This window comes from Vipera ursinii (assembly GCF_947247035.1).
Source record: "Vipera ursinii genome assembly, chromosome: 1".
Classification (NCBI taxonomy): Eukaryota; Metazoa; Chordata; class Lepidosauria; order Squamata; family Viperidae; genus Vipera; species Vipera ursinii.
In genome coordinates, this window is record NC_139512.1 from 74,372,025 (window position 1) to 74,399,203 (window position 27,179).

Consider the following 27,179-nt stretch of genomic DNA (forward strand, 5'->3'; position numbering starts at 1 on the left):
TACCTGCAGGTGGCTCATTGTTCATGTACTGGCTCATTGAATTTTGGTTAGACATTTGAATGTCTGTTTATCCACTGATGGGCTTATCCATGACCATATATAGGATATTTGAGTACTTTTAACAAGCCAAGGGAGAAACCTAGTCTCTATATATGCAGATAAACTCATTCGTAGATAAGATGAACCTAATTTGGGAGCTGTATTTTGACACCTAAAATTCTTGGTTTTTCCACAAATACATAAAATATATAATTACTTCTAATTCTTGGTAATCTACAGTACAAGCAGCTCCAAAATTCTCGATAGTTGCATGAAACAACATAGTTTTCAGTTATTACAAGAAGCACCAGAAGTTCAAGAAAATGTACTGGACTATAAATAATAAAAAAGTATGTGTTATTAACACTTAATTAACTATTAAGATATTTTGCTTACCTTTCATGTTTGGAAAGAACAAGGCTGACCTCTTCTGGTATGTATTTTTAATGCTAGTTCATTTTCTCTCCTTAAATTCTTTCTGAGAATTTCTGCTTTGAAACCTTTTTTTTTAAGTTCATCATTTCTTATGTTTAGCATTTTATCCCTCCTACATCTTGATCTCAACCTTCATTACACAAGGGCATGTTTATTTAAATACAGTAAAGGAACAATTCAGGACAGTTCTTTCCCACAGCACTGTTCCTCACGGTAAAAATAGCCATCAGTCTTAGAGGTAGCAGAAAATTATAGTAGCATAAAATTGGCTAAATGTGCTGGTGATCCCTATCCTGCCAGATTCCAAATTCCATGATGGGGGCAAACAGTTCTGTCCTTATCAGATGCAGGTATGTCAAAGACAAGGATTGATGGCTTCCCCCTACTTTTTTCATCAGTTAAAGAAAAGACATCTATCAATCACGCTCCTTAATGTGAGATGGAGATTGTGATGGAGATGCAGCAAATTTTTAATAAATCTGTCCCCTACCTGAATTTCTGCTGGTTTTGCACAAATGTTTATTGCACAGGTACATTCAGAAGTCCAATTATTAAGTATTATGAGCTCGCTATTTGGCTCCCTTGGGACACAGGTTTAGCACTATTGCAGAAGCACATTCACCTGTGTTCAAAAACGCACATAATATGGTAGCAATAACTGGAGGTATTTTACCTTTGTTTCTACAGCTGCTAGTGAAATCTCTAAGCCAACTCTCTAAGCCCAAGACCTTCTCATAGACTTTGTGACTAAAGCAAGACAATCCACTCTAAGGAAAAATAGACTCTCCCACTATCCATAGGACCTGACAGGCACTGCTCTAGGACCAGAATGAAGGGGACCTGCCTATACCAAAGCTGGCCAATAGATGACAGACTGATCCTACCAGAAGTGTTAATAAAGCATCTCAGATGGTATCCATAGCAAAACCATCCACATTTCCCCATCCACAAATAAACATATTGTCTATCCATTGGTGTTTCAGTTGCTTGCTGCTGTAATCCTATGAATATAAAACAGTGTGATCAGTAGAAGAGGTTGTTTTTTTTCCTTTTACTATTGGGATTATGCTTTCATCTTAAGGTTAGGGAAGGATTGTTATGAAGAAAATCTATCTACATGGTCACTGGGAGTTGAAAACAGCTTAATTGCACATAATCAGTCTTAAACAGTCTGCTGCTATGTTCTCCATCTTCTCTGAGGGGTAAAACAATATTTTTGCGGGCAGCTGGGTAAAATCGTTTAGTAACGAATCTGGCTAATTTCTTTGTTTTTAAACATGAAGCCTATTTTTTTTTCTTCTGCTTTCTTTCTCTTTCAGAATAATGAACTGGAACTAATAAAAGGTGGCTCAAACTCTATGGAACTTAAGGGCACATGTGATGATTTGACTAACAATGAGAAGGCAAGTCTTTCATTTTTCAAACTATCAGGCTGATAAATCTCCCCTTTGACAAATGTTTGCAACCCAGTGATCCCTGCAGTAATTCGGAGATTCAGAATGGTTATGTAAATTGGTAGTTTGCAATAATAGCAGCTTAGAGCTTTTAATTTCAATTGTCTCTCTGGACTCAGTTGTGCTTAAAGTACTATTTCTCAAACTGTTGAACCTTCAGCACTTCTTTTAGCTCCAAAGGATTTATTTTTTATTTATTTATTTTAATTCCATTTATATCCCGCCCTTCTCCGAAGACTCAGGGCGGCTTACAAGCTTAGCAGTAAGCCTGAACTACCCATACCACCCATCCGAAAGGGTAGTCTTGTGCAAATACGCGTATACTTCTATGCAAGCATACATTGTCTGACAATAATCCCACATTGGCTTTGGAATGACTTCGTTGATCCTTTTTAAGCCATGCAGAAAGATACATGAGGGAAAAGAAAACAAGCCTTTCTAGGCTTTCTTATTTTCAAATGATGGGCTAGAAAGTGCAATTATTTTCTTAGGATCAATCTGGATCAGTTGCAAAGAATGTTCAGTGTATCCAGATTTTAGCTATTTAGGGAGTAAAATAGGGCTTATCACTGCAATCCCAATTCTTTTATTCCTTGCTACCCTCAGCTCCTTACTGTAGGACTGATTCCAGAAAATTAAGTGATTATAAGATAAACTAAATGAAATTCTCATCGGCATGCATAGCTCAAACAAGTCTGGTCAGTTAAAATCAAACTGAATTATTTCCTTGATTTCATTCTAATTATAAATGAAATGACACCATTTTTACACGAACACTTTAAGTGAAAAAGAGCTCTTAAAGTACTTAGATTTTGTAGAACAGAGAATGCAATGTTTAGCACATATTTGCAGCACTATTCATGCTGAGATCAGAGAGATTGAAAGCTGGTTTAAGAAAATTCTGCCAGATTGGGATGCACTGTTGGTGACTTGCCAGATGTTCAGTACAATTCTTCTAGTATTGTTCCCTCCTAATTTTCCCAGAAAAGAAAGCAGCTACCAATCACTTTTCTTCCTATAGATAGTGTATATAGATACAGTAAACATATAGAATGTTTTTGTGTATACATGTATAAAGGTAAAGGTAAAGGTTCCCCCGCATAGAAAGTGGATGCATTAAAATGCCCATATATTCAAGAAGACAACCCTGCTTTAAAATAAAAACTTATTTCTTGCATTTTTCTAGGTTTGGCTCAGTAATATCTGTTGCAGCTATTGTTACAGAATTCTTTCAATAGCACAGTGGTTATAATGTTAGCATGACTTGTAGAAGGTCACTAATTTGAAACCACATAGAAATTACTATTTTTCTTACCCTGAACAACCCACATCACTGCATTATTCAATAGGTTCTCCTGGATTTATTTCTGTCAATTGAAGTAAAATACAAAGGATTTTGTTATAATTATTCGTGCAGACTATTTGGAAGCCGATTTTTTTAAAAAAGAAAAAAAGCCAAGTTCTGTTGTTTCAACAGTGTAGTGATGGAACTTACTTAAGAAAGAACATGCTCAGCAAAAAAGTAGGAAGCATAGGGGGAAATTAGTAATAAAAGACCTCTGTCTGCTGTGCTCTGGACCAATAACTTCCTACTGTATGTATCAAGAAAATATCATAACTTCTCTGCTTTGCAACATTTATAATAACTGAAGCAGGTATTAGTAAGCTGCAGGGCTTCAACCATTAAAATAAGTTGTTCCTTGAGTGTATTTCTGTCACTATAAAGTAATCTGTTAAATTGTCTAAAGGAAAATATAAATCTAGGAGCAGCAGTTAGACAGTAGTGCTTGTACTGACACGAACTGGAAAACGTAGTGGTTTTTTTTAAACACAGAGCAGAAAAAAACAGATGGGGGTCACATTTGCAAATAGGCTAGGTTTACGTAGAGGATGACATCCAATCCTACCCTCCAGAAATGATTGGTGGATCATACTTGCAACAGGGCAATCTGGCCATGTGAATATGCCCTTGGAAGCCCCCACTCCATTGCTTCCCGATAGCTTTTATCAGCTGTTTCTTCTCCAGACCACCTGTTAAAATGTACACAAATATTTTTGCCTATCTACCTATTTATTTTTCTCTTTTACACATTCAGATTATCATGGTGCAAATGCAACCTTAGTAATGTGTACAAAGTTACTTAAATGCTAATAAAAAACTTGGTCCCACTCCATACATCCACTGAAATTAACTTACTTTTTAAAAAATTTGCTCACAGCCATTTCCTGATTTGGAAGGCCGAGTCCATGTGGAAACATACGAAGACCATTGTGTGTTTACTATTGAAGGAGCTGAGAAGGAAGATGAGGGAATCTACAGAGTTGCAGTGAAAAATGCAGCTGGAGAAGATACAGCTGATATCTCTGTAAAAGTTATCGGTAAGCAAGACAGTGGTGGGTTTAGTACATGAAGCAAGCCTTGTCAGTCATTCCTCTGATGTCTTCATATTTTCTAATGGAGTAGAGACTCAACAGCTGGGATCACCTAGTTCAACTCCTCCCTTCCCTGTAAATCAGTGTTTCTCAATGGTGGGCACTTTAAGAGATCTGGACTTCCCAGAATTCCCCAGCCAGCTATGTGGGAGTTGAAGTCCAGACCTTTTAAAGGGCCTTAGGTTGAGAAACACTGCTCTAAGTAAAACTCCAAATAAGGGAGAAACTTGTAATGGCTGAGTCTCCAATTTCAGTGAGTGGTTTTCAGGGAATTGTTTCCTAAATTAGCTCTCTCTTTTTGTCATCTGGAGTACGCTGATAATAATCTCAGAAACACAATCAGTGGTGGGATTCAGCTGGTTCGCACCACTTCGGCAGAACCAGTAGCTAATTTTTTGTTGCCCAGGTCTAGAATGGACTTCTGGAAGTGGCATCCTCACAGAGAACCGGTTGTTCATATATTTGAATCCCACCACTGCTTACAATCCAATAACATATTAAACACACCTTTCAAATATGTTTCTTGGTCACTTGGCTTGGCAATTAATTGTTCTCCTTTATCATTATTTCTGGGTTGAGTAAAGTCATATTTTCTATCTTGTGTCATTTAAAAATATAGCATGTGGGTGAAGTCTCAACAGATTGCCTTTCTTTTCATTTTTAAGTATTAATCTGATTATACCATTTGTTTTACAGATGGAGAAATGTTGTGACTAATATAGTAGTTACAACAGGAACATTTCCCTTCCTTCAAAATGTTGCTGATTAAGAAACCTTTTTCAGTTTTGTTTGACAAAATGCCAATACTTATAAGCAAGAATGAAAGTTCAATAAATCAAGAATATAGCAAAAACTTGCAAGAGTGCTTGGGCCCAAAGCTCATTCATAAGCTTAAGTCATTGTAGCTTCACTGAAAGATTTTTTGATGATATGAGAGAGAGAGAGAGAGAGAGAGAGAGAGAGAGAGAGAGAGAGAGAGAGAGAGAGAGAGAGAGAGAGAGAGAGAGAGAGAGAGAGAGAGAGAGAGTTGAACTGAATCCCTTCTAAAAAGTCTGCTTTTTCCAACTATTTTGTTTCTACACGGGCAACCCAATGTTGATGGGAACAGTAGGATTCTCCCCTTCTGAAACTTGAGATACTATGTAGCCATCATACTGTTGAATACCTCCTACTTCTGCATTTCTCTAAGAACCTTTTAAAATAATTCAGATAGGCAGCTGTCATCACTATACTGTGTAACAGCAAGTTCCTTAATCTAAAAAAGGCAATTCTGATAAGCACTAGCAAAAGAAAATACTTTGATCTCATCTTTTCACACCCTCTCCAGATATACCCGACCCACCAGAAGCTCCTAAAATCACTGATGTTGGTGAAGACAACTGCATAGTACAGTGGCAGCCACCTAAGTATGATGGAGGACAGCCAGTACTGGGTAAGAATTGACAATAATCTTAACAGAAGAGTTTTTAATTGCAACAGACATTTCCTGTCAATTACTTATAGAAAAAAAAATGGCAGGGCTGTGAAGTGCCTTGGATGTGTTTAATGTGTGGAGATATAGCATCTGTCTGCAACTGCTTAAAGCAGTCCATTTTTCTGAAAATTGCAGCTTTGGGATCCTAGAAAAACACCTGGCTACTATTAAGCATTGTAGAGAAGTGCAACATACATGTCTCATGTGCTCCAAAGCACCTGTTTGGAAGAGAATCTGATAGTGTTTTGATTTCTCTTACTTGTCATTTCAAGGACAACATACCCACAACATGATACTTAAGGCATACAAAAGGAAACAGGAAGACCTTTTCTGTATAAAGTGTCTAGAATAGAAGCTCATAATAAAATATTTAACTTTCATGAACCAGTGGTTTCAATCAACTTCGGGTACTATACGGAAAGCATAAGTAGAAATCACCCTTATTTCTTCTGCAGTTGATGTAGTGTGCAAAGCATTTTTCAGTGCAAAAGTCACTTTTCAAACAGAGTAGCAAGTGTCAAGACAGGAAGGAATGGTCATCAGAACAGATAGTTTAAGGTTGCAATCTTATAATACTGGCATGGTTAAACACATTATGATCAGACTGTCTATCTTTTGGTGAGACTGTAGACAAAAATAACATTGGCATTATGGAGTTCAAATGGTTTTAATTATGCATACAGGGCTAAGTCTCCTGTTAATATGTTACTTGTATTGGCTGCAATGGAGCCATGTTCCTGTCCCTGATTCTGCTAGCTCCACCCACCCACCCGTTGAATGGAACCAGATATCTCTGAACAGGAATATTGATTAATGAGTTCCAATTTGGGGGCTCCACATAGACCCAACACTTGAAATTCTAAATGAAGCACAGACATTGTATTTTCACATACACATGTTTAATTTAAAAAGTAATGGACTTAATAGTATTTCTTTCATACTCTATACATTTGCATGTAATCAAGCTTTTCATTTCAGTGTAAAAACAATTCTTGCTATCACTCACAGAGAAAACACTTCAGTTCTGAAGAGGATGAGAAGAGCATAAGCTCTATTGAACAGTGTCAGATCTCCTCCAGAGCAATAGTGCATAGGTTTGCCTTGCATAAACTTCAATCCTATATGTAGACCTTGGGAAGTCTTATCACATTTACAACTGCAAGTTCTGCATCTTCTTGTTGTAACTGGGTGTTAAAAATAGAAACTCGGGGGGGGGGATTTCAATCCGCACGGAAAGTTCACCCTACTTTTAAAGTTTAGATGTCTTAACTAGAGGAATAATCTGTTGGGCTGTTTTATTTCAGTTGGTGTGCAGGTGAAGGAGCTTTTAATAGTTTGGGTAATGTTACTGGGCTGAATAAATGAGGCCACAATTTGTTAAATTACACAATGTAGATTGCCTATTTTTAATTTTTTTTATATAAGCAGATTGACTACTCAGAGATCCAGCTTCTGGTTAGATCATTATAACCAAGTGGGATGCCTTATAACTCTTCCATGTCAGCCATTATAGTGATAAATATAAAACCAGGGCTAATATAGGATTTGCTACTTAGGTCCATATCCCTCCTAAGGAATAGGTGATATCTGCCTCTGTCAGCCATAACAGATGTTTTCTGCAGGCTTTTACATTTCTCAGAAATGAGAGGTGTTAATTTCAACTTGGTCATGGTGTTTCTTCTACACAGAATGATATAATGACACATTAGGCAGGAGAACAGAGTAATAATAAATAAACCCCAATGTGACTTGTGAGTAGACTACAGAAACACAAAGGATTAGAGTTCCATCCACGGAAGAGAGTCGACTTCAAATCAGTTTAACCACAATTGTGTGGAAACCTCAGGAAAAAGAGAGAGTGACTTCAGAGTAACAATGTGGTGTCTGACTGTATATTAGTAAAATAAATAAATATGCAATTGGCTGGTAATTTAGAACAGTTTTTAAAACATGCAGCTGCAAGACAGACACTGTTTAGTAAAATAAACTTGAATTAAGGCATAAAGTAAGAAAGGCAAAACTTATTTTCTAGGAACTAAGGCAATAAACAATAAAATGTAAATATTTTATAAAATAAGTAACTATTTCTAAAAATGTTTACAGTAATCTCTTTCTGATTAATGCATAAGCTTGCTCTTAATTAAATATCTCAAAAAGGCATTATTTTGTGATCTAACAGTAGTTCCAAAAAGTCTCATTATATGGTATTATCAATCCCTTCCTTTTAATATACAGTACAAACAGTCTTGATCTTAGGAGATACTTATGAACTACAAGGCATTGTAATGGCAAAGTGTAACTGGCTAATACTCAAGGTCAGGCTTTCCTTACATTCACACTATTTTTGCTTTTATCTCAGTTTAATAATTTGCTAAATAATAGAGCATTGAGAATCCAAATATTTAATGTTGCCTTCCCTAATCTATGTACATGAAGACTAAATGACAAATATGCATGAAATATGGATGCAATAAAAAAATCTGATTTGAAATTTTCTGTACAGCAAAAGCAAAATGGTTGTGTTGTGGTAGTTGGCTGCTCTATGGCCCAAGGCAGTTCCTCAATACTTTTATAGTTTCTTTTTTATTTCCAGGTTACATCTTAGAGAGGAAGAAAAAGAAAAGCTACAGGTGGATGAGGCTGAACTTTGACCTTTGGAAGGATCTGACTTATGAAGCAAAGAGAATGATTGAAGGAGTTGTTTATGAGATGAGAATTTATGCCGCGAACTCAGTTGGCATGTCTCGGCCTAGTCCTGCCTCACAGCCTTTCATGCCAATTGGTAAGTGTCAACCTGCATGTTGCATTATTTGTAATCCCTCCTTGAGAACGCAAGAAAGATATGAACAATTCTGAAGAGAGAAAATAGTTGTATAACTATTTAAATTTGGTGTTTTTTTCCCATTTACCTGTCCTTGAAAACGAGAGCATGGAGCTTCCAGTTTCATAAAATTGCTGATGAATTTCTAACTGTTAAAATTAGAAGTGTGAGAGGCAAGCTAGGCTGAACAAGAGAGGGAAGCTAATTGACCGTGACCTCCCATTGCCTCTCAGCTTCCCCCATTCCATTATGGATGCAAATGCCATACTAAACTACTAATGCCACCCAGCCCACCTCCCTGTGAAGCTGTAAGGCTATCTGATTAAGAAAATATCCATGGATTTTCTATATATAATCATTATGACCCCCACCATTTTGTAGCAGTCCTTGAGTTAAAGGCACTGTGAGTCATTGTGAGAAAGCAGCATTTGAGAAATTAAGGCACGGCAGTCATAGCAATGACCGAAGAGGTGGCTCAACTCATAGAAGTCCATGAAGAAGGAGATGAGGCTTCAGAAAGTAACAGTGTGGAAATTCAAGACCCTAAGAATGGACAAGCAGAGAAAAGTATATTTGAAGAGAAAGTGATTAGCTCTGATCTTCAGTCACCATTCAACAAATGTACTGGTGAAGCAGAAGAAGAAGATCCAGTCCAGGAAACGGTTGAAGAGCTCCCACAGGCAACAACTGAGCTAAAAGGTCCAGGATTTTACCTGATTACAAATAAGAGGCAACTTGCAACTCTGGAGATGAGGCACTGGGTTTGTAATGTGCGTTTTATGGTAACATGCTCACATCCAAGTACCGGTGTGTGAGTGACGCACAAGCTTTTTAAAAATTACTTTCAACAACTGGCTTTAATTGAATGTCATTCCAAAAAAGGCGAGTGAGAAAATGTGTTTCTCACAACAACGTTAGGTTGGGTGCTAACATTAGGTTCCCCATCTGTTGTGTCATTTTTAACCTTTTTGAAAAGAGAAAGGGCTTGTTATCTGTTGTATGGAACATTCTGTATAGTTGAAATATTTTAAACAGTTTTTCACAATGTGTTTAAATACCACAACATTTAAGCTGCCTGATTTATGATAAGCACACATATGGCACAAAAAAAATAACCCACCTACCTTCTTTTAAAAGTGTTGTTCCCTTATTGCATGTAGTCTAAATGAAATGAGGTTGAACCAGCTGTGGAATGAGTATTATGCCACACAGTGAAGTGTGAAGCCTTTGTAGACTGAGATGGAAAAATATTTGGTAAAGAGGAATCTCAAAGATTGAAATGCAGCTCATCTGTCCAAAATATGTTTCAGATTATAAGCTTCTTAGAGCCTTTGAGAATGAGCATAATATAAATAAATCTTTTAGATACAGTGATGATGATGATGATGATGATGATGATGATGATAATTACAATATTGACAATCGAGTAATATTCGTGGGAGAACTCTGCTACAAAATACCTCTGTTTTATAACTACTGAACCAGAAAATTATTCTTTTCTACATCTGTCTCCCCAATATTGACTGCTAATTAGAGCAGTATGATATCCCTTCTTGTCCTGCTTATAGCTGTTAATTCTGGGATTAAGAGCATTCATTATGCACATTATGTTGACATGCTAGTTAATAATTTTACCTTCTCTTTGAGTCAAATTAGCAATTGTCACACCATCTACTTAGCCATATTAATGGGATTGTGAGCTCCAACAAGAACAATCTATGCTCCACAAGAGTGCTTAAATGCTGCCAGTGCTATAAAATTCAGCAGCCTCCATCTTCGCTTGTTTTCAGCTTAGGAAATTCTGTTCTAAAGATACAATAATGGCTATCATCTTCCAGACCTAACTAAGAGATTTTTGTTAACCCACCAAATCTCCATGTGATGTTCATATTACTGCTTCTCCCACAGTTAAATTCTTCAGATCTTTAGTATCTTCAGTAGAGGTGTTGTTTTTCTAAAAGCATGAAGTCTTCACCATCAAAAGTCAATTTTATGAAAGCTCTTTCAAAGTCTTCACAGGGATTGTTTTAAGACAGTGGTTCTCAACATTTTTTTCACCATGGTCCCCCTTTAAATATTTTTTGTGGCCATGGAGCATGGCCATGGGCCACTAAGATTTAAATCATAACATTTATTCAATCTTTTGTGAACCCCCTGTGATGACATCACACACACCCCCAGAGGTCCACGCACCATAGGTTGAGGATTACTGCTTTAAGAAGTTACTTCATTTTTGACAAAGAGTTTGTGTGTCATGCTATTTGTAAAAAAATTATTGTGCTGCTTTTATAGTTTTAAATTACATTTTGCAAAAATTTAACATATTATAAGATGACATTTTTAATAAGGAAAATGAAAATTCCATTGTTGCTCAGCTTTAACATATCATGCTAAGTCTTTGGCTTGTGCATTTTGTTTAGCTCCCCCAAGTGAGCCAACACACTTTACTGTAGAAGACATTTCTGACACTTCTGTTACCTTGAAGTGGAGACCCCCTGAACGGATTGGAGCAGCAGGATTGGATGGCTACAATATTGAATACTGTAGAGAAGGATGTGAGTAAGTTCTGATGTACTCTGAAATACTTTCCAAGGAACAAATAACACCCATTTTGCTGTGTTTACTAAAGAAGACATTGATCTTCAGGTTGATAAAGTAGAGCAAGGAGGGCAGAGTAAGATGAAGGAATTATTATTATTATTATTATTATTATTATTATTATTATTATTATTATTATTATTATTATTATTAATTTTATTTGTATACCGCCCTTCTCCCGAAGGACTCAGGGCGGTGAACAGGGCAATACATATTAAAAAACAAGATACAAAAATTAAAAACGATTAAACAAATGCCCATGAATAAGTTAAAACACATTAAAAATAGATTAAAACAGATTAATAAAACCCAACCCCATCCCATCAGGCCAGGCCAGCTTGTTCGAAAAGGTAGGTTTTGAGATCGCGCCGGAAGGAGCGGAGGTCAGGCGCCATCCGGAGCTCGACCGGAAGATGGTTCCATAAATCCGGCGCGCCCACAGAGAACGCCCTCCCCCTGGGGGCCACCAGTCGACATTCTTTGACCGGTGGCACCCTGAGGAGGCCCTCTCTGTGGGAGCGTACTGGGCGGAGGGAAGTTGACGCCGGCCGCAGGTGCTCCCCAAGGTATTCCAGACCCATGCCATGTAGGGCTTTGTAGGTCATTACCAACACCTTTTTTTAGAGTGATTATGGTTTAAAACTGGCTAATGTGATAGAGATTCTATATTGAGGGGCTGCCTATTTCCTAAAATGTGGATCACTGTGCATAGAAACAGAGATAATGGAATATGAGCTAACTTACAAGAGTGGGTATAAATTTACTTTGTAGTTATGTATTTTGTTTGTCTATCCACCTCCAGAAAAATGAGTAGGAACTAATATTCTTTGGTGATAGTAATTGTTACACAATTTTAGCTTGTCACTCATTATTCCTAAAATTATTACAGCAAATGTTAAAGTAATCTCTGATCTGTAATCTGTGAAATTTTCAATAGATCCAGGTTCAAAATGCAGTCTCTGCCTCCTCTAACTGTTCCTTAGATTTATGTTACATTTAGTTAGCAATCTCATAAAAACGTCTTATAAAAACGTGCTTTAAAAAAATCTAGCAGTTTGTTTTTTAATATCTGCAGCCACCGAATGGATTCCAGCTCTTCCTAGCCCCACTGAACGCACATCTGTCTTACTTAAAGATTTGGTTACAGGAGACAAATTGTATTTTCGTATCACTGCTATAAATTTAGCAGGGACAAGTCAACCAGCAATGATCAAGGAACCAGTTACTGTTCAAGAGATCTTGCGTAAGTGCCTTGAGAAAATTCCTGAAGCCATTTATAATTATTTATTTAATGAAAAGCTCCTTGGAGTACAAGGGAGTATAAATTTGTTTATTGGAGTTCATTCTTCCTAATATTTTAAATTCATCAGTCTTCTAATCTTTTTGGGCCAGAGGGAATGTTTTGAATTTTGAAAACATATTATGGAAGCTCCAAAAAAATAATTGTCATGGAGGCAGTCATCCACTTACAAACAAATGTCAAGATGGTAACGCCAGTCACAGTATACTTCCTTCACTGATGAAACAAAAATAAAATTCTTCAAGGATTGTAATACATGTAGACTCATTAAAGGAAATCAATTTTTAAAGTATCTGACAAACTTTCAGATACTCCAACCTGCTTAACAGGTACCAAATTACATTTTATAGATGTATTATTGTAGTTGGGTTCCATGTTGGAATCTCAATTTTAACCATATGAATCTGGCTTTCTAATGTGAGTGCAGGATCTCCTAAAACTGGGCTGTACACCTGATTTACACTAGAACATGGATGCGCAATCTATGGCTCTTGAGATGTTTTTAGATTCCTACTTCTCTCAGTCCCAAGCAGAATGGTCTATGTTCATGGATAATTAATTGAACAATTAGAACCCCAGTGTGACATCTTCTTCCCATGGATCTTTGCAGCATTTGCCAATGGCACATGTTTTTTTAAAAAAAACCCTTCAAATAGTAGCCATTAAATATGCTTAAAGTTATGGTTTCTATAAATATTTAATACATATTGTCAAAATAATTTCTTACTTTTTTGCACAAGTACAATACAGTATATACAATAATCTAAACTAGACTAATTACCTGCTGACTTGATTTTTTATCTACAGAGCGCCCTAAAATTAGACTGCCACGCAATCTCAGACAGACTTTAATGAAGAAAGTTGGTGATACAATCAACATTGTAATTCCTTTCCAGGTATGTGATGAAATCTTTATTAATGATAGGGCAAAGTCTTACCCTTGTTGAAGAAACTGACAGTGGGCACAAGTATACCTGTGTATCTCTGGAGTAATTCTTGTTCAGAAGAAATTTCCTCATCATTGGGTGAAAGCACATCTGGTCTGTATTTTCATCCTTCCACCAAGTTATCTAAGTACTACCCACCTCTGATTTAGCTGAGGACAATATTTGTAGTCATATCTCTATGTCTCTTCAACTGAGTAGATTGGCAGTACCTCTACTTTGCCATATTGCTAGAAGAATGTTTGCAAGGAGGTTCATTGCCAGAAAGAACTTTTAGAAATAGCCAGTGACAAGAAACTCTGTGCCTCGCTAAATAAGTTATTTCTGCCTTCTATCCCTAATGTGACAAGCTGCACAAAAGTGACACTTCTAAATCTCATAATTGTCAAAATATTAAAAAAAAGTTTCGTTTAAAATCTGAGGGCAGTTTTTCTCAACCTTGGCAACTTTAAGATGTGTGGACTTCAACTCCCAGAATTCCCCAGCCAGTATGTATAACCTTAAAATTGTCAAGGTTGAGCAATATTGGCTTAGATCAAGAGATAAGAGATAAACAAAGGTAAATAAAAAATAGATAATAATTTATTCAGGAGTTATGAAAATCTTCAACTCATCTTAGGAGGAATTGATCTACTCTACAATCCAAGTTGTTCAATTTTTTCCTCTATTGCTCCAATGCAACTGCAAAGAATGATTAGAATCCTACATCCCCATTTTAAGTTACCCAAACTAGACAAACTGTGAGAAAGTTGAACTGTTGCTTGTTTAACACATTAATTTTAAGTCTCCTGGAGTAAATCTATCTACCTGAACCTCCAGGCGAGAGGAGCAGCATGTAAGTTAAATAAATGAATAATTTAATAAGTTAAATAAATAAGTTAAATAAATGAATTTATTTAATAAATAAATACATACTAATGTGTTCAACAGTGACTTGATGGCCACATAGGTAAAGGTAAAGGTTCCCCCGCACATGCGTGCTAGTCATTTCCAACTCTAGGGGCCGGTGCTCATCTCCATTTCAAAGCCAAAGAGCCAGTGCTTGTCTGAGGACTTCTCCATGGTCATGTGGCCGGCCTGACTAGACGCCAAAGGTGCACAGAACGCCGTTACCTTCCCACTGTAGTGGTCCCTATTTTTCTACTTGCATTTTTACGTGCTTTCGAACTGCTAGGTTAGCAGAAGCTGGGACGAGTAACGAGTGCTACGCGGCACTCGGGATTCGACCCGCCAAACTGCCGACCTTCTGACTGACAAGCTCAGCGTCCTAACCCACTGAGCCACCGCGTCCCTTATGGCCACATAATAATAGAAAATTAAAGCTTTAAACTGAAGCTTATAAAATTAATTGTATTTTGTTTTGAATAGTATACTAAACTGTTTTTACTCTAAAATGGAGTAGTTTAAGCCATACCAGAGATGGGCAGGCATGCAGAGTCTGAGGGAAAGCTCATTATTAAAACTCATTGTCACTAAAAACCTTAGTTTGATTATGATGTCTGATTATGGTCACGAGAAAAGTTAAATTCTAAATACTTTATGATTTGAACATCAGCATACATTCCATGCTTACATTAGTGATGTTAAAAATTTGATCTTTTGAAGGATTTGACTTTTAAATTGTTGAAATACATTGATGTTCTAAAGTGTGCATGTATTTCACGTTCTCTGGTAAGGAACAGATGGGCTAAAAGAGAAGAACTAACCTACTCTAGAGAATTACAGTCTGACAGTAATGAAAGGCATTTTCCTGCTCAATGTATAGAGTGAAGCAGACTTTTTTTAAAGCAGATTCCTGACTTTCGGGCATCCATGTGTATATTGCTCCATGGTGGTGTTAAAAAATTAACATCTTCCTAAGAAGCAGCAGGTGCTAATGAGAACTGGTCATTTTATAATAAGACAATTAAAAATTATTTTCTGATAGCTTCATTGTAGCTATATGTGAGGGCTATAGTTATATATTTCTGGCTATAGATACAAGAAATAAAACCTACAGGGAACAGCTGTGAGAGAAACAATTTCTTCGTATAAGGCAAGACATTAATACTGTACAACCATCTACTGAAAATCAGATTTGTTTTCAGTCTGACCATTTTTCTTTCTTTTCACAGGGTAAACCTAGACCTAAAGTTATCTGGAAAAAAGATGGTCAGCTAATAGACTCCAAGGAAGTGGGAATACGAAACAGCAATACAGATACTATTTTATTTATCCGAAAGGCAGAACGTCACCATTCTGGAAATTATGAAGTTGAGGTGCAAATAGAAAACATGAGTGACAAGGTCACCATTACTATGCAGATTATGGGTAAGAAACTGCTGGATAATATTTATCTAAAACAGTTGTATCTCACTCTTCACGTGGAACAACTTAATAGAATTTAGCTCATCTGAAATCAGGTTTAATTTTTTTCTTAACCGATCCTTCTGCAAAATATACTGTATTTAGTTGTAGCAGGATTCTCAGCAATACAATAATTAAGTCTCCTTCCCATTCCATGTTTCAAAAAATATTTTCCCAATGCTTGTGAAAAGGGCGATTGAGGAGTGGGAGAAGAGAAAAAAGCTCACCATTTAATATAGACTCCATTGGATTGGTGCCTCTTTGGATGGATGATCAATCCTTTGAGCACAGTCCCAACCGAAGTTAGAAACCACAGCAGCTGCTTTTATTAGAAGAGTGTCAGAATTTCTGTGGTGGATTTCACAACTGAACTTAGTTCCATCCATTAAACCTACAGCTACTAATACATAGACAATTTGAGACAGTATAGAGGGTTTTTTCTAGAACTATTCAATGAAGAGTGAAAATACTTATCCATTTATAAGGGTAGCTATTGAAAGATCCAGTTTGAATTTTTGTCTCAGGAGCTCCTTTACATTATGCCTATAACAATGCAATCAGCTTCTTTCTCTGAGACAGAGTCTTATTTTTGAGAGAATTAATTCATTTCCTGTAAAATACAAAAAAAAAAACATTTGAAAGAATAGCAAACCAATCTGATATTCCCAGGATTAATTAATGATCATTTTAAGTGTTTAATGGATAATTGACTACAATATCTGTAATGTATTGGCCTTTTACATGCTGTAAGTGTTTGCTTATGTTATACTGCTTGCTAATTGCTTAGTTCAGGGGTGTCAAACTGCCGGCCCGTGGGCCGGATGCATCGCAACAAAACCGCACCCACCCCATTGCCGGCAATGGGGAAAAAACTCCGATACGTCGCGCGACGTCACATGACGTTGCGAGTTTGATATGCCTGGCTTAGTTCAATTGCTAAGTGCTTAGTTCACATGTATTCTTGTAATGGTTGCTGGGCCAGCCCAGACTAAGTAGGTCTTTGGGCGGGAAACCACTGCTTTAAACCTATTGGTCACCGCCTATCGGCCAACCATATAAATAGCTTCTGTTATGTTCTGACCTTCAATAAAGCCTGTTGCTGTTTTGAACCTTCCGTCTCGCTCCATGCCTGTAAAGAACCGGCTACACAACACTGGTGACGAAGGTGAGATGAAGGCTGCGACCCTCCTCTGCATGTGCGGCCCAGCCACCTTCGATATCACTGATAACTTGGTCACCCCAGAGTTACTGGCAACCGTCACATATGCTGACCTCAAGAAGAAACTGATAGCATGGAGGCACGCCTTTGAATAATGCAAACAACAACCTGGCGAGTCGGTGACAGAATTCATAGCAGCACTTCGTCAAGCATCGCAACTCTGCAATTTTTCCAACCTAGAGGAGCGACTAAGAGACTGCTTAGTCTGTGGACTCAGGAACAGAGAGCTCCAACAAAACTTCTTTGCGAAGGAGACTCTCTCACTTCAAGAGGCCTTAAAGGAGGTCATGGTGGATGAAGCTGAAGAGGGGCCATGAAGGCATTGTGGCCCTCCAAAAGCATGCCATCTACAGAAACCATCCACCACGAGGACGCTGAATGAGTGGAAGACACCGACTCCGACCATGAAGTCGACAAGTTTCAGCGGCACCATGAAAGAGGAATGAGGCCAGGTGACAAGGCAGTTCTGTTCCCGAGGTGCTTGGGCTGCGGAGGTTGCCATTAACGCATGGATTGCCATTTCAGGACAGCCACGTGCCAGGCGTGTGGAAAACCAGGCTACATTGCCGCCATCTGTTGAGGTCACCAGAGGGACCGCCAACCAGATGAGACTTTCAGGAGAAGTACCGGGGCCCCGGAGCAACACTGAGTAGGATTCTGCTTCAGCCGCTGGAGCATTTTCTGCACTGGTGCCCGCCGACCTCTTAAGCAGAAGTTGCGACTGCAGGTCGAACTTCAAGGAGTTCCATATACAATGGAACTGGACACAGGCTCCACTGTGTTCATCATTTCCATCGGGACTTTTTGGCATGTTTGCAGCTATAGCAACAGATGGGTCAAGCTACGACCATCTAGTATCCTACTTACTGATTTCCAGAATTCCAGAGTGGTGGTCAAGGGCGAGGCCACACTTGCGGTGAAGTTCAAGGGGTTTTCAGGCCCACTAGATATTATTGTGGTAGATGGCCAAGGTACAAGCGTCATAGGGCTCAATTGGTTCGATACATTGGGCATCCAGGTCACCAAAATTCAGCGGACTCAAATGACAGATTTGTCTTCCGTCTGCAAGGAATTCACAGATGTTTTTGGCCCAAGTTTGGGAGAGTACAAGGACCCTCTGATAGCTTTCAAACTTAATCCCTAGGTCGTGCCAATTCGGGTTAAGCCCTGCCGTGTGCCATTTGCGTTAAAGCATAAAATTGATGCAGAGGTGGACAAGCTTGTTAGTCAGGGGGTTTTGCATCCTGTAGACAGTGGGCAGTGGGAGACCCCCATTGTAACACCACTCAAGGCCAATGGAGAGGTACGAATATGTGCTGACTACAAGTGTACCATTAACCAGGAACTACAGCAGCATGCGTACCCCGTCCCAGTAGTCAGCCATATTCTGTCGTTGTTGCAAGGAGGCCACGTGTTCTCTAAATTAGATTTAGTGCAGGCCTATCAACAGCTGCCAGTGGATGAGGGCACGGCACCCGCCCAAACCATTGTTATGCACAGGGGGGCCTTCAAGGTCAAGCGCCTTCAATTCAGGGTGAGTATAGACCCAGGGATTTTTCAGGGGATCATGGAGCACATGCTCAAGGGTATTCTGGGGGTCTGCCCCTACTTTGATGATGTACTCAACACTGGGGAGTCCACAGAAGTTCTGGCTGAGCGGCTTAGAGCTGTCTTTCAGCGGTTCTGCGCTGCAGGACTTAGATTAAAGAGAGACAAATGGAAGATTGGGGTTCAGTCTACAGAATTCCTTGGGTTTTGAATTGATGCCAAGGGCATCCATCCTGCAGGGTCAAAGCTGAAAGCAATTCAGCTGGTATCAAGCCCTAGGTCCAAGGGAGATCTTCAAGCCTTCTTGGGCCTCCTAAACTTTTATCATTCATTCCTTCCTAACAAGGCCGCAGTGGCAGAGCCGCTACACCAGCTCTTAGACAGAAATACTCCATGGCAGTGGACCAAGCTCCACGAAAGGAGTTTCCAGGCAGTCAAGGCATTGTCCTCGAACTCAGTGCTCACACACTTTAACGAGAAGCTGCCAGTTTGCATTGCATGTGATGCGTCCCCATATGGGGTTGAAGTGGTGCTGAGTCACTTCTCGGCACATGGGAGACAGTCATCCATCGCCTATTACTCGAGGGCCTTGTCCTCAGCAGAGTGCAATTACGCACAAATTGACAAAGAGGCCTTGGCCATCGTGGCCGGGGTTAAGAAGTTCCATGACTATTTATAAGGGAGGCAGTTCACAGTCTTTACTGACCATAAGCCCTTGCTAGGCTTGTTCACAACGGACAAGCAGACACCTCAAATTCTGTCACCACAAATGTTGACATGGTCTATCTTCCTTTTGGCCTACGACTACAGGCTGGTTCACAAACCCGGCAAAGAAATGGGCCATGCAGACGGCCTTAGTAAATTGCCCTTGCCACACGTGGAGCTCAATCCAGCTCCAGCTGCATGCATTTTAGCAATACAAAACTTGCCAGAGTTTCCCCTACATGTGGGAGATGTTGCTGTAGAAACGGCAGCCAACAAAATCCTAAGTCGTGTGTTGGTTTGGAGTCACACAGGATGGCTGGAAAATAGCGGGGGCCCTGAGTTCCAGAGTTTTTTCAGTAGGAAAAACGAGCTTTCGGCTCACAAGGGGTGCATTCTTTGGGGTAGTAGGGTCGTAGTCCCCAGCTCACTTAGGCCCAGAGTTCTCCAGTCACTGCATGAGGGTTATCCGGGTATCATCTGAATGAAGGCACTGGCGAGGAGCTACCTCTGGTGGCCAGGGCTAAATAAAGCTATCAAGGCCTAAGTACATGGGTGTTACACATGTCAACAGTCCAGACTGGAGATCCCACAAGCCCCTGTCCACTGATGGGAGGAAACACACACACCGTCGTCAAGGATCCACGTAGATTTTGCCAGGCCCTTTCAGAGACAGTTGTTTTTAATCATGATCAACATGCCAGCATAAAACACCTTGTACAGCTACAGGGAAGAGACCCGCAGAGCTGAGCTGGGGCAAGAGACTAATAACAAAACTGGACAGACTGCACCCCGATAGAGTAGCCTCCGACACAGCATGTCCAAAGGCACCTAGGAATTTACAGGTGGGGGACCGAGTTTGGACCCAGAACTACGGGCAAGGGCAGTTGTGGGTGGCAGTGAGAGTTGTCAAGGTATCAGGACCACTCTCCTACATGGTGGTCCTGGAAAATGGGCAAGTAATTCACCGACATGTCGATCAGTAGCACCAGTGACTAACTGAGCAGTCGCTGGCTCTGGACTGTCAAGGAGAGCAGACCTGGAGTCCACAACCCCACACTCTGGCAGAGCAGTTCGTATGTTCTGAGACATTTCGTGCACAAGAGAATGGGGACAGGGCCATAAAAGTGCTTCCCCCGACTGGACCATAGGGGCTGGAGAGTCATCCAACATGCAGTAGCAGCCCTGCCGATTTCGTGGCACATTTAGACTTTGGTTTGGGCCAACCAGGACAGGCCAGCCAAAAGGACACGAGTTGTTTTGATTCCACTGAACCACAGAGCCCAGGTCTACCCAGCACAGCAGGCGAACCGGTAGATCGGGAGATTCTGCCAACCCCCTGATGCTCCAAACGAGCACGAAGACCCCCCCCAAATACTTACAAGATTTTGTAACCAAATGAATGTGTGTACCATCCAGGGGGAAGGGGTGTAATGTATTGGCCTTTTACGTGCTGTAAGTGTTTGCTTATGTTATATTGCTTGCTAATTGCTTAGTTCAATTGCTAAGTGCTTAGTTCATGTGTATTCTTGTAATGGTTGCTGGGCCGGCCCAGACTGGTCGTCTCCAGCTGGCTAAGTAGGTCTTTGGGCGGGAAACCACTGCTTTAAACCCAAGGCTTTTTTGTCATAGAACACTCAGAACGGAGTTCCGGCACCTTTTTTGGATGGAACCTTGTAGGGTAGGTAAGGCAGGCTGTATGACATGTGTGAGTTCCGGCACCTTTTTTTTTTTTACAAAAAAAATTAAACCTACTGTATTGGTCACCGCCTATCAGCCAACCGTATAAATAGCTGCGCAGCAGCTCCTATGTTGCTTCTGTTATGTTCTGACCTTCAATAAAGCCTGTTGCTGTTTTGAACCTTCTGTCTTGCTCAATGCCTGCAAAGAACCGGCTACACAACAGTATCTCTAACAGGTATCCAGCTAAGAAGAATTAATGGATGCATCCAATATTACATGTTGGGAGGGAGGTAGGGAGAGAGAGAGAGAAAGGTCATAAAGCAAATAGCAATATTTAGATAACTTTGGCTGGTAAGCTAAAAAAAAGGTCAAACCTGGTTTATTTTGAAAAAAAAAATCTGAAGGAAATCCCAGATATATATTGTTTCCAAAAGAGTAGATGCCCATGAGGAATTCACAAGTCAAGTGTCATTCAAGGAACATTGATCTTTATTTTTATAAAGCTACACAATAAAGCTACACAATAATTCATAACATTTTAGAACTGTTTTAAGTAATATGATAGTATACTGTATATGCAAATTAGTATACTATTTTTTTATCACATTTGTATCAAGCCGCCTATTTTAGCTGCATGGCTCTGAAGAGTTTACAAATAAAACCATAGAATATTGTGGGGGAGGTGAAAGGAAAAGGAAAAGTATTAATTTCTTGATTTTCATTGATTAATGGTGAATGTCCATGGATTTGGAGAAAGTGAAAGTTATTATTTTTACCTTTCTTTGTTGGAATATGGAGCCACTGAATACATATGTCACATCTATATTTGGTAGGGTAAATTTATTTTAGGAGAAAAATTGGATGCAGAGGATTACTTGGAATATATCAGAACATGAGGTTATTTAAGCTGAACTCCACTTGTATCACATCTATGTAAAATCACTGAGGAGCAGCTCTTATGTACAGCTGGTTTTGTGTGGTGAATTTCTTTCTCCAGACAAGCCTGGTCCTCCTCTGAACATTAAGATTATGGACGTATGGGGATTCAATGTTGCATTGGAATGGACGCCTCCCCAGGATGATGGCAATTCTCAAATCACAGGATACGTGGTCCAGAAGGCAGACAAAAAAACAATGGTAAGAACCATAGGCTGGGTAAGGGTATCCATCCTAGGACTAGGTATAGTCAATTAATACTTCCTGTAACAGTATGTGGGAATGACCTTGGGAGGCAGGAGAGAGAACTACAGACTGGACAACCAGAATTTAAAGATATCTGAGCACTCAGAAAGAAGGAAGGCATGAAGACTGTTTCAGAAGGAACCTTCTTAGTCTTCCAGTAAGTAAAAGGAATGGAGGGGAGAAGTATTTTCAGTTTCAGAAGACTTTGTTAATGCAACTTTACAATGGAAATAGAGTTGATATTCTTGTTTGTGCTTCTTGTCTGGACTGCCTCTCAGGACTAACCCTTCTACAGTCATGGCTAATTAAAAGAAGATGATGATTTTTTCAGCATTTCCACAGTTAAAATAAGGTTTGCTTGGGGAATTCCAAAAGTATAGAATCAGTGCTTATATATATATATATATATATATATATATATATATATATATATATATATATATATATATATATATATATATATATATATATATATATATATATATATATATATATATAAGCCTACTTCTCCTATAATTAAAACCTTTAGACCAGGAGTGTCAAACTCACGTCATGTGGTGTGTTGCAAGGTATCACAACTTTTTTTTCCATTGCCAGCAATGGGGTGGGCGCAATTTCAGTACGATGCATCTGGCCCACGGGCCGGCAGTTCGACACCCCTGCTTTAGACTAATGAGATATAAGTAGAATACAATAGATATAAGCCATTCCCCTCCTTTTTATGAACACCTGTGGCTATGATAGAATTGTGAGAAATTATAATTATTAGAATCACAATCTTGATTGCAAACATGGTTGCTACAAGAATTCGGGTTCACCTGTCAACCCTTGTAAAGGAGCAGATAGTTAGATTTCTCCACCTCTATGGGTTAATCATTAGGCTAAAGGAAATGCTGTCCTCTTCTACTTTCTAAGGGCAACTTATTCTATTGAAAGGAACCTGCTTCCCTTTTTCAGTCTATATGGCCAAAAAAATCCCAGCTGTAATTTTCTATTTGTTAGTTTTTCATGGAGAAGGCCAGAATGATTATTATAACTCCTGGTTCATTTTTATCTATAATAGTGTTTGACTTCTTATTGCACATAATTCAGCTTCCTTGGGTATGCATGCATTCATTTTCTGGACAGACATTACAGCTGGTTAACCTTAGGATCCATTATGGCTTCACCATTTTTTACTGTGTATCACCATGCTTATGTATCAAATGTCAGCTTTTTTAAAAATGTTGATATTTTAAGGATCAGCACGCTTTTTCTTTTTTTGCTTTCCAGGAATGGTACACTGTTTTTGATCACTATCAGCGCATTAGCTGTGTAGTATCTGAGCTGATCATGGGAAATGAATACTATTTCAGGGTCTTCAGTGAAAACCTGTGTGGGCTGAGTGAAAATGCTTCAACCACCAAAAACTCTGCCTACATTAAAAAGACAGGTAACAAAGAGAAATAATACAGGCACTTGCCAGCATTCTCATTAAAAATTACCTTTGTTAATGTCAGAGTCAAAATAAGTTGTCAGATATTCTATGAGATGTCCACTGAATCTTTGCTATTCAAGCCAGTTAATTTTTGAAATAGGTATCATGTTGCACAATTTAGTATTCAATATATTGGTAGATGACATACAGTGGTTTGGGCAAGAATTTCCACACCAGCCTCTACCAGGGAGTCTCCATCATGGAATGGGACAATTCGCCTTGACCAACTTGCCATGGCCAACTCGTTGTGGCCAACTCACCACAGGACAATTCATCATAGGACAATTAAATTAATATCAACAGAATCGTAGCCAATAATAATAAAATAAATTTGACCCAGGAATATAATATTTCATTTATTTCATTTCATTTATTTGATTTGTATACAATAGTTACAATAGTTTTTAAGAAAACCTGGTCTCCAATAATAAAAGTAACTGAAGGAAACAATTAATATAACGTTGAATTGTCCTGCAGGGAATTGGTTATGCAAGTTGGCGCATGGCAAGTTGGCCGTAGTGGGTGGGTCATGGTGAATTGTCCTTCACCCCTCCATCATTTTCCGCTGAGATCCTGTGTTGAGCATTTTTAGCACACAGTTCAAATGGACTGCAGAAGAACATACATCATAGAAATCACTTTCCTTTTTTCGCTAAATCTCCCCCACAAGATTTAAAAACTGTGCAAAACTTGTCAGTATTTGATAGCTAAAGTCTGAAGGTAGTTAGCATTTGATAGCTGAAATACAAAGACTCTTTAAAAGTATTTGATAGGTAAGATCTAATTATCATTTATTTTTCCTAATTGAAGCCTGCTAATCAGATTCAAATCACAACAAATGTCAAGTAGGGTTTACCTCTTTGTAGATCTTGTACATAAGTATACTTGTTCCCACTATTTGAACATACTTTAGACTCAAAATCAAGTTTGAACAAAAAGCCAGATTATAGATATAAATAAAGTAATTAAAAAAGAAAAACTAGTAAATTAGATCTGGAACTTCACCTTCATTTCAGGCATTACTCCAAGTGCAGAGAACACCAACAAAGATGATTAGGGGACTGGAAGCTAAAATATATGAAGAACAATTGCAGGAATTGGGTATGTCTAGGTTAATGACAAGGACTGGGGGTGATATGATAGCAGTGTTCCAATATCTAAGGAGCTGCCACAAAGAAGAGGGAATCAACCTATTCTCCAAAGCACCTAAAAGGCAGGAGAAGAAGCAACAGAGGAATACTAATCAAGGAGAGAACCAACCTATAACTTAACAAGAAATTTCCTGACAGTTAGAACAATTAATCAGTGGAACAACTTGCCTCCACACTGGAGGTTTAAGAGATTGGACCACCATTTGTCTGAAATGTTTTAGAGTTTCCTGTTTGAGCAGGGGTTTGAACTAGAAGACCTTAAAGGTCCCTTCCAACTCTATTATTCCTACCATCAAATTCTTTAATCCTTAGACTAGTTTTAGATAACAACAATTGGAGAATTTCACAAGCATGACAGGAGATCATCTTGTTTACTTCTGAACATTATTAGCACTACTCCTATCCTATTTTAAATATTTTAGCTGGACGTTTTTAATTATTATTTTAAAATATTCCTGTTTGGTTTCCCCTCACCCTACCTCTTGTTCATGCTGCAGGAGCAGTTTACAAACCACCTAATTACAAAGAGCATGACTTCTCTGAGGTACCAAAATTCACCCATCCGCTTTCTGATCGTTCGGTAGTCTCTGGATATAATGCAACACTCAGTTGTGCTGTCAGAGGAAGCCCAAAGGTATGTCATACTATATCCTACCACTTGATTGTTAATACAGATTACTGCAGTGGGAAAATTACTACTAATGTGCTAAAGTGTATATGGCATCATAACATATAAATATACTGAAGCAATAGAAAATCCAGGGGGGAAAAATCCAGTCTTTTAAGTGAGCCCTAGAAATAGGGCAAAGTATGTGTTGTTTCTAAGCACAAATATTTTAACAATTCATGCACTTAACAACTGTGTTTAAAAGTCGAGGACTGCATGTATACTTCTCACTTTGGGCAAATAACACATTTTTAAAAGTTTCAAGGACCTAATGTGGATGAAATACTTCTTGAAGCAAACATGTTTGGGTTAAAAATGCATTTTGACCTGCTTAAATGTCTAATGTAATTTCTAAATAGCAAAGTCCTTTCCTCTTCAAAATGACCTGCTTCTGCTTCAGACTTATTGTTTCTGTTTTCATAAACACAGCCCAAAATCTTTTGGTTCAAAAACAATGTGGACCTTTCTGGAGATGCCAAGTATCGCATGTTCAGTAAGCATGGAGTGTTGACTTTGGAAATCCGCAAGCCCAGCCCCTTTGATGGAGGCATTTATACCTGCAAGGCGGTGAATGAATGCGGTGAAGCAGAAATAGAGTGTCGATTGGATGTTAGAGGTACTAAAGAGGATTTAGTATTTAGTATCTTTTACTTCCTAAAAGATAAGACTTTGAATTTGTATCCTTTAAAGGTTAACTCTGCAGTTTCATTGTCCTTTTGGATACATTGCCTTGAATGAGGAATGATGTTTAGAGCTAACACATCAATAATCTAATTAATAGTAAACTAAAAAAAATATGGACTTGTGAAGACTTATCTACATGCAAATTGGGCAAGTGATTTACTCCTTGCATATCTTTGTTTGCAAAGCTTTTTTAGCAATGGTTCATAGCGGTTTTGTATTCCAATTCCAATGCAGAGAGAAAGGAAATTTAAGGTAAGGAAACACACACACTTTATGTCTGCCCTTTATGTCTGTTCCAATATGCATTTCATACCTTTTCTTCCACAAGCTGCAGATGAGGAACAACATGGCATCATAACTTATGCCACATGTACTGCACTAGCAGAATCTCATAAAGTGGCACTTGTTGTGTTCCCTGTGTACAGCAAATGAACCTTTTTTATTATGGGTACAGATCCTGTGCAGATCTGCAGCAACAGAGCTGCTGCTGAATTTATATTACTGTATCCCATTTCTGTGTAAGGGAATTGATTAAAGACATCAGGGTAGAACAGATCAGGAGAAGGCTGAATATGCAAGACTTTGACCACAAACAAAGCATGTGACTGTGACATAGTAAGGGGCAGCTGACCAATTTATCTTCCAAACTCCAAACAGAACTTATCCTAAAAATAGAAGTGCAACATCAACTGGGAAATCATTCTCAGTATTTTGTAATAAATAGTTAGCACACATGAATGCATGTATTGATGTTTCTCATTGCTTATTTCTTATTTTGGTATCTACAGCACCACAGTGAAATTCTAAAGAACTGGATATCAGCAAGCCCAGATGCAAAGCCGAATTGTTTCATCAAACAAAAACAAACTTGAACATCTGGGAAAAATTGGAAGAGGCCAGCAACATAGAGAAAAACAAGAGAGATGTGTCAACCCCTCAAAAGCCCTAAATAGCTTCTGAATGTCAGAAATGCTCATCATTCCTGCTGCCAGGGAAATTACAGAATGAGCTTAATTCATATC

At 38.8% G+C, this 27,179-nt stretch overlaps 1 protein-coding gene across 1 annotated transcript in view; it reads left to right on the forward strand.

Annotated features, from left to right (window-relative positions):
• MYBPC3 (myosin binding protein C3) overlaps nt 1-26,589 on the forward strand; it is a gene marked incomplete at both ends in the record, with an annotated part of 87,121 nt that extends 60,532 nt beyond the window's left edge. Inside the window, 12 exon segments of the mRNA XM_083356348.1 lie at nt 4,154-4,307; nt 5,689-5,793; nt 8,429-8,617; nt 11,077-11,211; nt 12,330-12,497; nt 13,362-13,450; nt 15,613-15,808; nt 21,994-22,133; nt 23,451-23,610; nt 25,304-25,440; nt 25,903-26,089; nt 26,486-26,589. Coding sequence (XP_083212474.1) covers nt 4,154-4,307; nt 5,689-5,793; nt 8,429-8,617; nt 11,077-11,211; nt 12,330-12,497; nt 13,362-13,450; nt 15,613-15,808; nt 21,994-22,133; nt 23,451-23,610; nt 25,304-25,440; nt 25,903-26,089; nt 26,486-26,589 — 1,764 coding nt within the window.
• Between the last annotated feature and the right edge of the window lie 590 nt (nt 26,590-27,179).